The 11,247-nt window shown below is 28.6% G+C and overlaps 1 protein-coding gene across 1 annotated transcript in view; it reads left to right on the forward strand.

Annotated features, from left to right (window-relative positions):
* The window catches only part of LOC150103979 (sushi, von Willebrand factor type A, EGF and pentraxin domain-containing protein 1-like), a 72,696-nt gene extending 67,152 nt beyond the window's left edge, over window positions 1–5,544 (forward strand). Inside the window, exons 15-17 of the mRNA XM_090397112.1 lie at window positions 1,358–1,495; window positions 1,654–1,827; window positions 4,277–5,544. Of these exons, the coding sequence (XP_090253238.1) occupies window positions 1,358–1,495; window positions 1,654–1,827; window positions 4,277–4,476 (512 nt within the window). The 3' untranslated portion in view covers window positions 4,477–5,544. The remainder of the gene's footprint in view (window positions 1–1,357; window positions 1,496–1,653; window positions 1,828–4,276) is intronic.
* Window positions 5,545–11,247: the final 5,703 nt, after the last annotated feature.

Below are 11,247 nucleotides of genomic sequence, written 5' to 3' on the forward strand. Positions count from 1 at the left end.
TGATGGTGGAACCGACTTTGTCTTCTTTGGCGCTGAACAACCGGCTCCTGTCCATTGTTTTGACTGCTATTTGGATTCTGGTGTGTAATGGTGAATCCACGTCTCATCCACAGTAATAAATCAACGCACAAAATCAGTTTTATTCTTGTTAAAAAGCTCCAAGCACTGTTCAGAGATTTTCATGCGAGTGCATTTTTGATCTGTTGTGATCAAGCGCGGTACCATTTTGCGCAAAACCTTTTCATATGCAATTATTCATGCAAAATATGTCTTAGACGTTCTTTCGAAATGCCTATAGCCTCACCAATTTCACGAACTTTGACTCGTCCGTCATCCAGTACCATATCGTGCACTTGATCAATGATTTCTGATGTTGTTATACTTTTTGGACGTCCTTCACGTGGATCATCTTGAAGGCTGATACGGCCACGTTTAAACTCGGCAGCGCATTTCTTAATTGTCGAAAACGAAGGAGAAGAGTGCCCATAAACTTTTATGAACTTTGAATGAATTTTGGCGTTATACCTTCTTTTACAAAGAATTTTATAACCTCACGATACTCAATTTTATCCATTTCAAGGGATAGAGACAACACTTTTGCTTCTGACAGCTGTATAAAACAAACTATTTGTTGAAATGACTTGCAATTTCACATGGATGCTTATGACAGATGTACCAACTTGGAAAAAAATTCTTGCCAATAGTGTTGCCATCTAAGGTTTAGACCGTGAACTTGTCAGACCATCCTCGTATATAGTGATCCCCTTGCAATCAATACGGGTTAATCTCTGTCACTATTAATTTGTGAAGAGGTTTTAACTTATCTAAAATTGTTTCTAAAGAGATCTGTGTTTCTGAAAAACGACTTTCATATCCTATTCATTGGATGTTCAGCGATTAAGAGAGAGAGAGAGATTGATTCAACTTTTGCTTTAAACTATATATATGTAAACAATCCCATTTATTATTCAGAATATTTCTTAATATCTGTGATACTTGAAAATGTAGATACACTGAGTAAAACAATCAAGCAAATTACTGGATTTAAGGTATTATTGTATTGTTTTAAGTTCGCTGAAATATGTTTGCAAACACTCTGATAGTAATGGTTAAAATATGCGAGGTACCACCAAAAAGCATTAAGTTTCTTCGAGATGCTCCCCATTCACGAATGGTGCATAAAGGTGGGATTCAAGAATTCCTTCATCCTAGTCACCCCTACTAACTATAATAGTGATTTTCTGTATTTATCAATATCAACCTGTGTGTATGTGGTGAGGTTATTTAGTTGCTAGTATTGTATAAAGAAGATACACTCTATATTCATAGATATTTCATGGAATGTGTCTTGTTGTAGGTTGGACGAATGAACCGGGTAGGGATTCTCAGTTGGAATACAGACTCTCCATCTACGACGCTAGTAGTGAAGATTCCGGAAGATATACTTGTGTGACTCCAATGAATCACAAACATTCAGTGGATATCGCAGTAGCAGGTAATATCTCCTATCACATTTTTCTAATGGGTTCATATTGTCCTTTTTATGTCGAACGTTTCCATTATCAAAGGACAAACACGAATGCTGTTTAATCATTGATATTATTCTGTTATACCTCTGAGAGCTTAGAATGTATCATTTATTATCTTTGATAGCTGTCGACTGTTCACCAATTCCCAAAATTCCAGGCCTTCGTATAAGCACGACAAATACAAAAATGAAAGTCAAAGTTGTGTTCTCCTGTGATCACAATCGAAGACTTATTGGTAGCGAACAAGCAACGTGTCTGCCTTCTGGTGGCTGGTCTTCACCCATACCAACTTGCCAAGGTATCTTATTGATTTATAGTAGGTCTTAAACCTGTAGAATGAGATGTTTAAAGTTCTTTATGTATTGATGTGTATCTAAGGAAATATCCATATCCACAAGAAGGCAATTCTACTTTTTTTAATACTAATTATAAACTATTCATTTGAAAAAAAGTGCGTTCCATATTTAATTTAAAGGTAATTTATTAATATATTAATTAAGTCAATTTTTTGGGGAAGATGGACTGAGTCTTTGACTCTTCATCCCTTCATCTGATTGAAGAAAATCTGTGTGGATTATTGAGCTAAAAGCTCTAGTCATGGCTAGGTAACGGCAATAGCGGAATCTCAGTTAAAACTTCATTGGCTACAGCATTGCCATCCGTTACCCTCAATTTCTGAACCAAAGGTCGCGTTTTATTAAGTCAATAGTCCTTAAAAGGACTGGCTAGACGAACGAAGTAAGAATGCTTTTCATATTCCCCGTTATCTGAAGAGGACAGTGAAGGATAGGGTGTTATTGAGCTATATAAAGCTCTGATCATGGCAGGAGGATAACAGCAATAGCCGAGCTTCAGTTAGAACTTCATTGGCTACAGCATTGCCATCCATTACCCTCCCATTAGGATTCCAATTTTAGTCGCCTCATACGACATGCATGAGCTATATTGACTCATGCTTGTACATATTTATAAATATTGCTATGCCCCTCCCTTTTGTATTAAGGGGATTAATTCTCTACTTCTTAGCATTTGAAAGGATGAGAGGTTACATATTTGTAATACTCGTCATTATGCAAAGACTTTATTGGCTAGTATTTGATCCCTTCACTTGCCCAAGAATTGTCAAAGAAGGCTTATATCCTAACCTTATATCTTAATCACATACAAAATATCCCATAAAAAGTTCTAAGAAATGCCTTTGTAACGGTATTTCTTAAAATTGATAGTGTGTTATCTAAGATTCAACAATGAATTGTGATTTAAACGAAAAACTTTATTACAGTATCCATGTCACTGTAATCACCGCTCTCATCACTATTGAACATATCTTTATATAAGATTTTATTTATTTTGAAGCCACTTCAGGCCACCATTAAGTGGGTTGGTGGTTTCACACAGCACTATGGAATTCGTCTTCCACCTAAAAGACAATAACATTCATGATTTTGACGGGATTCCAACCCGCAGCCTTAGATGGTGCGTTGAATATTCAGTCAACTAGGATGACAATACAATATAATTTTATATCTCACTGTATAGTCATGTTGATACCATTTAATTATTTGTTTAAGATTCTGTAATAGCATCTTTAAAAATCGATTAATGTAATTTCTGATTGTAATTATACGTGACAAATGAAACACAAATTAATTACACTTTATTTGCATTATTTTTATTTGAATCTGAAAGTTTATTAAAAGAAAAATATTTTTTCTTTTAATTTTTAATTTAATTTAATTTTTATTTATTTAGTATCGATGTTTAATCCTAAAATCAAAATACAGTAAGTTTGAAAGTGTATATATTATGTATTTATTAAAATTAAATTAAAGAGAGTTAAACTAAGCATAATTTGGTTTCGGGAGAAACAGGGAAGTCACGCTACGGATATTGGAGGAAAGAACGATCGAGTGCAATGAAAATTTATATCTATGCTTTGTGGATTACGAAAAAGCTTTCAATAATGTTAATCACTCTGTTTTATTTGATATTATGCATAAAATAGGAATAGTTGGAAAAATTATCAGACTGCTGTTCAGAATATACCATATATTAGGAAACAGAAATCTGAACAAACAGTTAAAAATAAGAATCCTGAAGACAATGATCTGGAGCGTGGGGACGTATGGATGTAAGTCCTGGACGATCAATAAGGAGGTGAATGACCGACTGAATGAGTTTGAAATGTGGTGCTTAATAAACGGGATTGAAGAGTGAGCAATGAAGATGTTCTTAAAAGATTCAAGGTGAAAAGAGACTATATGGCTAGTATCCGAAGAAGAAAAATATCGTTTGCAGGACATTTGATGAAGGATTCTTCTGGAGAGCTCCCCAGAATAGTATTGCAAGGAAAGGAGAGGAAGACACCTACTGCAATGGAAAGACAACATCAAAGACTGGACGGGCCAGTCTTACAGAAGCAGAAGATAGAGAGGAATGGAAGAGGACTGTTCATCAGCCGCAATACTCTCAAAAGGGAAGGCTACAAGATTCTATTCGATTAGATTTATTAAAATTGGCACGTCTACAACAAAAGATGTGTAATTGAGCTTTTTTCTTGGCCTTCATGAAGTTCTTATGAACTGTTCAAATGAATAATTCATTTGGATTTTGTACACAAATGAAGTTTACTTCTGCCATTAATGTATTACTTGTAATAGCTGCGAAAATTCATCATTATGACATAAATTTTGTAATATTTTTTGCATTGTATATATTATTTGCTGACTGATTCTTTTTTTTTTCAGCGGTTCCTACTTGCTCTTATCCAGGATCCACAAGAGGTTCCACAATGTCTCTTGTAAAGTTCTACTACAACATCCACGAAACCATCGAGTTTCGTTGTAAGGATGGATATAAATTACAAGGAAGAAAAGTGTTACAGTGCTTAGATGGTGGAAGATGGTCCAGCACAGTTCCAACGTGCCATCCTATTCGGAAGGGATAAAACATTCAGCTTCCTGATGCCTTGTTCGCCTTTAATACGAACCATTAACAACACAGAAACGAAATACAGACGTCGGTACGCCTTAACATCACAGAACTGTGTTTGGAAGTGAGAAAACAATTGATACTTTAAAAAAAAGGGAAACATAGCCTTTTTTATAGTCACAATTTCATATACGATACATTTATCAGTTTTCACTTTCCTGGTAGATAACATTGAGTTTGGTCATCATCGGCATTTCAGATGTATGCCTTAACTGGAAGGACTCAATCATCAAGAAACTCTGATGATCTTGCCATTTGAGAGATACCACATATCGGAAATACTGAGTTTAGTAGAGCCGAATGCAAGATGTATTGTCTTCAAACTAAAATGGAAGAAGGTCATAATCATTTTTATCTTTCCACTTCTACTAGAACTGTTTTTAAATTACAAAGCTAACTAAAACAAGTCCTGGATTCAAAGTGTTCATTCCACAAACGCCTTCATTTTATATGAAAATAGTGTTATGTCATAATCATTTTATAATATTGATTCGTTTGCATATAGCTCTTGCAAGTGTTTTTTCTTGTGTAGCTTGACGATTTCTCGCTATTTGATTATATAGACATTATGTGCATCGTGAACAACCGCTGCCATCTATCGGATTATGAGATTTTGTTGTTGTTGTTTTAAAAAACATTTCAGAGTTATATGGATTTCTAGATACATTTTGAAATAGTAAAATAATCTCTTCGTAAAGGTAGATAAAAACTTCGATAATGATTGTAATTTTTATATAATTGAGAAAATAGTCAAGTAATATATAAAATAATAAGGGAAAGCATAACACAAGGCATTTTAAAATTTCAGAAATTTCATACACCTTAAAGAAATAAACATAAAGTTGTATAAATTGAATTCTGAGAAGTGTAGATAGTATTCAAGTAGTTTGGAAAATGCTTTGGTATTTTTCGATTTTACAGATGAAAGTTCATTAGGTTGTTATGTTATTTGACTATTGTGATCTAGTCTTTTATTTCATGTTCGTCAATATTCCTAATTTTCTTATTTAGTAAATAATTATATGACAACAATTAGAATATAAAATATTTCTTTGATAAATTATTGAAATTTTAAATAAATACATAAATGACGTACTATTTTGAAGCTACATTAAATCATATTTATAAGAAATAAAAGATAACATTTGACATCATTATTTATTTAAATCTTTTTTAAAATTTTGTTCGAATGCTGTCTTTTATTTCTTATTAATAATAAGATTTCATTTGAGAACGTGAGTCATATTTAGATTTTTCCCCATTTCTTTGACTAGTTAATAATATTAAAAGGTCACCTAACTTTAGAACTCTGTTTATTTTTATTAACGATAACAATGAATGTGTGCATTATTGTCTTAGGCAAATCCGCATGGAATCCTAATCTATTTTATGCTCGCCTCTTCATTTACAAATATGTCTTATTTTTTACATATTTGCTTTAATTATGAAATATTACTTTACAAAGCTGCAATTATATTGTGTTACGTCATTTATATATAAGTAGCCAGGAATAAGTAATAAAGAAAAATTCTAAAAAAATAAAAAAGAAGAAAAAAAAAGAGATTCTCGCATAGCGAATGAGTGCTGTTAAAAGTTGATATTAACAGAACGCGAATGTTTCTGAACCGAATTGAAAAAACTTCGTATATTAATATGGGAAATAAGAAATCATCCGGAAGTACCTATTTGCAAAAAACAAACACCCTAAATATTTGGAATTTTATTTTATTATTTTCCATAAAATAAAGTATTTATTTATTTCTCTAAGATTCAACTCAAATTAATCTTATATGAAATGACTTTTATATACAAAACTGATTTAGGTTTACTTACAACAAAAAATGATAATAAAAGGGGGGGGTGACACTTTTTTTTTTTTTTCATTTCAGAACAGAAAACGAAAAAATACGAAGCATTTTATAAACTCATGAGAGGTTGTAATTTATATTCAAAGTAGGGTAGCCTCATGGACTAGAAACGTTGTCTAGACCAAATATTTTTGTTATGTAACTTGGATCTCTAATATAAAACAGGTAGTTTTAAAATAAAGTAAAAATCAGTAAGCGAGGTTCCAAGGTGGGTAAAATATAAGTTGATTACAAAAAAAAAAAGACAAGACTGTCAGCTTTTTCTTTCATATGGTTTTTATTTATGGCTTTTGTAATCATAATTATATATGGTTGATTAGTGTTATTCCTAAATATATTTTTGTTTGTAAATTTAAAAAAAAAAAAAAAACACGACCGTCATATATATATATATATATATATATATATATATATATATATATATATATATATATATATATATATATATAATACAGTTTTTAAGCATCTGTTTCTGTCTAATCATTAAAAATATGTAGCGAGGGTGAAATGTTTTATATACCGTATAACACATATCAATATGGAGTAGGAAATATTAATAATGAGCTTTGATGGAGCGGCAAATAAATAAAGCACCTTTATTATTTCAAACATTTCCGCTCACATTACTTTGTGATTCTCATCAAGTAATTTATGTAAAAAAAGTAGGAGACAGAGAGAGTTCTGCATTCTAAAATTAATTCAAAATAAGGTTATAAAAATACCCTGTAGCTGTTATAATGGATATTTTAGATGAATTGTTAACTATATATATTTTTTTTCAAATAAATAATAGAAATCAAAGTTTTAAACATTTTAAGAAGTTTTTAAATTTCACTAATAGAACGTATTTTTAAATACACCTTTTTTCAGATATCAACTTAACTGTATAGATTTTCTATAAGGAAATTTTAATTTTCAATTTTCAATATGCTTGAAATTGATTTCTTTTTATGTGTAACTACTTTTTTTTTCGGAGAATCGCTTTATATATTTTAAAAAACAAACAAATCTGTCTGTTAAAAATTAATTTCAAAGCACTGCTAATTTAAAACAAAATTTAAAAAAGACTATTTTCTCAAACGAATAATTAAGTACATTATCCTTGAACACAAACGAAACACATTCCAGTTTTGCGCTTTTTACAGTCTCAAGAACGTTACTAATAATGATAAAAATATTACAATTGTTTTGACTGATTCAGATCAGTATGCATGTATTCAATTCAGAGAGAATCTAGGTTTTGAGTCAAGATTAAAATTTTTAAATTTAATTTTTTTAATCAGAGATTTATTTAGCTATCATTACTTACTAACTAGTTCATTTTTTTTTGTTTAGGATAAATGAACAGCATATTGAGAACTGGTACAGTTCTTATAGTTATAGTCGTATGACACAGTCATATTCCTTGTTCATCATAAATCGGGTTTGTCCTTGCTCGCTACTCGAGTACACTGTTGATGATATCAACTATTTAAGACACATAAACTCTCAACTATTCAAGGCATATATATCATAAATTATTATAAATTATCTGAATTATTTAAGGATTTAAAATAGAAATTAATAAGTAACCTGTTTTTTTTTGTTTTTGTTTTTTTTGCTAGATGGGCGAAGCAAGAATGCTTTTCATATTCCGTTATCTGTAGAGGACAATGGTATTGATACGGTGTTATTGAGCTATAGGCTCTGATCATAACAGGAGGGTAAAAGCAATAGCCGAGCCTCAGTTAGAACTTCACTGCATTTCATTACCCTCCCTGGGTACCAGTTTTCGTACGACATGCATGGGCTGCAGTAGAGCTATTCTTATCCCGGCCAACACACGGGGAGTAACCTGATGACTTTTTTCTTTTTTTTTGGGGGGGGGGGGGTGATGGACCGAGTCCTTGACTCTTTATCCCTTCATCTGATTGAAGAAAATCTGTGTGGATGGGGTGTTATTGAGCTAAAAGCTCTAGTCATAGCTGGGTAACGGCAATAGCCGAGCCTCGGTTAAAACTTCATTGGCTACAGAATTGCCATCCGTTACCTTGAACAATTTACTTATAAGAAGAACGAAATGGTGTTAATGAAGGTATATTATGTATGACAAAATTAAAAAAGAGAAAATAGATAAAAATAATTAAACTAAACTTTAGTCATAATAATAATAATAATAATAATAATAATAATAATAATAATAATAATAATAATAATAATAAATTAGAATAAAAAATGAAATCGATGAGATTTCAACACTTTTTAATTTATGTGCTGGATAGATAGGCGCACTTGCTAGCGTCATCTAGGGATAGAATCCTAGCAACAATCGCTAAAATAAGTCAAAATAAAAATCAATACTTTCAATATATATATATATATATATTTCTAATGGCAGCGTTTAATAAGACTATTGGAAAAAATATTTATTAACAAAACACCCACTAAAGTGATTTTTGTTTGAACAAAAATTATAAAATTTCATCGAAGAGTAACTTTGATGAAAGAATTCGAATTGCGCGACCATCACTCATACGGAATATATTTATCTTAATGATGACAAGAGTTTAATAAAAAAAATTTCCATGAAATTTTGTGTGGATGTTTATAGTTAGATATAATACACTGGGTTTCCAGTGTTGTGAGCAGTATTTTGTACACTTAGAAATTCTTGTGCATCTGTCTTTTTGCACCAATAAAAGAGCACTGCCTAGTGCTTTAAAATTTTGGTGTTCATTTATTTCTTTGTACTGTCCAGTTAAACAATCATTAAGACATCATCATTACATCCCATATTTCATTATATATACTTTCAAAAAATAGTGAAATTTTCAGATTTTATATGTAATAATACCATAATAAATATAATATTAAATAAATTTAATAAAAATTTATACTATATAATAAAATTATTAATTTTTATTTATTTTAAATTTATTATTTAAAAATTTATAAAAAAATACATTTATTTATAATACACCAATCAAAATTAAAAATCACTTTATTATATTTAAAAATATTTCGAACAAAGCTTTAATAGTGGATGAATTGAAAAATTTTATTTATTCCTATGCTCTTCTCGGCCTTTTGGCTTAGATCAAGTGAGTAGTATAGTATATATGTATATATAATAGTGGATGAATTGAAAAATTTTATTTATTCCTATGCTCTTCTCGGCCTTTTGGCTTAGATCAAGTGAGTAGTATAGTATATATGTATATATATATATATATAGTATATATATATAGTATATATAGTATATATATAGTATATATATATATATATATATATATATATATATATATATATATATATATATATATGTATATATATATATATATATGTATATATATATACACACATATATATATATATATACACATATATATATATATAAGTTCTTTTTAGGACTTCAAGGGTAACAAGTATAGTTTCTGTTCTTATGTATGTATATATGTATGTATGTATATATATATATATATATATATATATATATATACATACTATATATATATATATATATATATATATATATATATATATATATATATATATATATATATATATATATATATATATATATATATATATATATATATATATATATATATATATATATATATATATATATATATATATATATATATATATATACATACTATATATATATATATATACATACTATATATATATATATATATATACATACTATATATATATACATACTATATATATATATATATATATATATATATATACATATATATATATATATATATATATATATATATATATATATATATATACTATATATATATATATATATATATACATATATATATACTATATATATATATATATACTATATATATATATATATATATATATATACATATATATATATATATATAAGTTCTTTTTAGGACTTCAAGGGTAACAAGTATAGTTTCTGTTCTTATGTATGTATGTATGTATATATGTATGTATGTATATATATATATATATATATATATATATATATACATACTATGTAGAAAGTATTTTTACCTTGGGTATAAATATATGTTAAAGATACCAAGCAAATTTAAACCTGGTTTTACTGCATTTCCCAAGTAAGCAAACAGACTAAAAGTCAAGTTTGCGCCTGCAATTGATGCAAGTCTAACTGATCCCACAGGTAGTGCAGGAACAGGGCAACTCGTGGCAAAGGTTCCTGCACTACCTGTGGGATCAGTTAGACTTGCATCAATTGCAGGCGCAAACTTGACTTTTAGTCTGTTTGCTTACTTGGGAAATGCAGTAAAACCAGGTTTAAATTTGCTTGGTATCTTTAACATATACATACTATATATATATATATATATATATATATATATATATATATATATATATATATATATACATACTATATATATATATATATATATATACATACTATATATATATACATACTATATATATATATATATATATATATATACATATATATATATATATATATATATATATATATATATATATATATATATATATATATATATATATATATATATATATACTATATATATATATATATATATATACATATATATATACTATATATATATATATATACTATATATATATATATATATATATATATACATATATATATATATATATAAGTTCTTTTTAGGACTTCAAGGGTAACAAGTATATATATATATATATATATATATATATATATATACATATATATATATATATATAAGTTCTTTTTAGGACTTCAAGGGTAACAAGTATAGTTTCTGTTCTTAACCGTTAATATCGGTACGAGTCCCATCGGGTTTCACGATATTCAACGGCAAATTTGCAGAACTTCCTAAACCCCAGACTGGGGA

This window comes from Typopeltis vanoorti, chromosome 8 (assembly GCF_054136105.1).
Source record: "Typopeltis vanoorti isolate ZY-2024b chromosome 8, IOZ_Tvanoo_1.0, whole genome shotgun sequence".
NCBI classification, from domain to species: domain Eukaryota; kingdom Metazoa; phylum Arthropoda; class Arachnida; order Uropygi; family Thelyphonidae; genus Typopeltis; species Typopeltis vanoorti.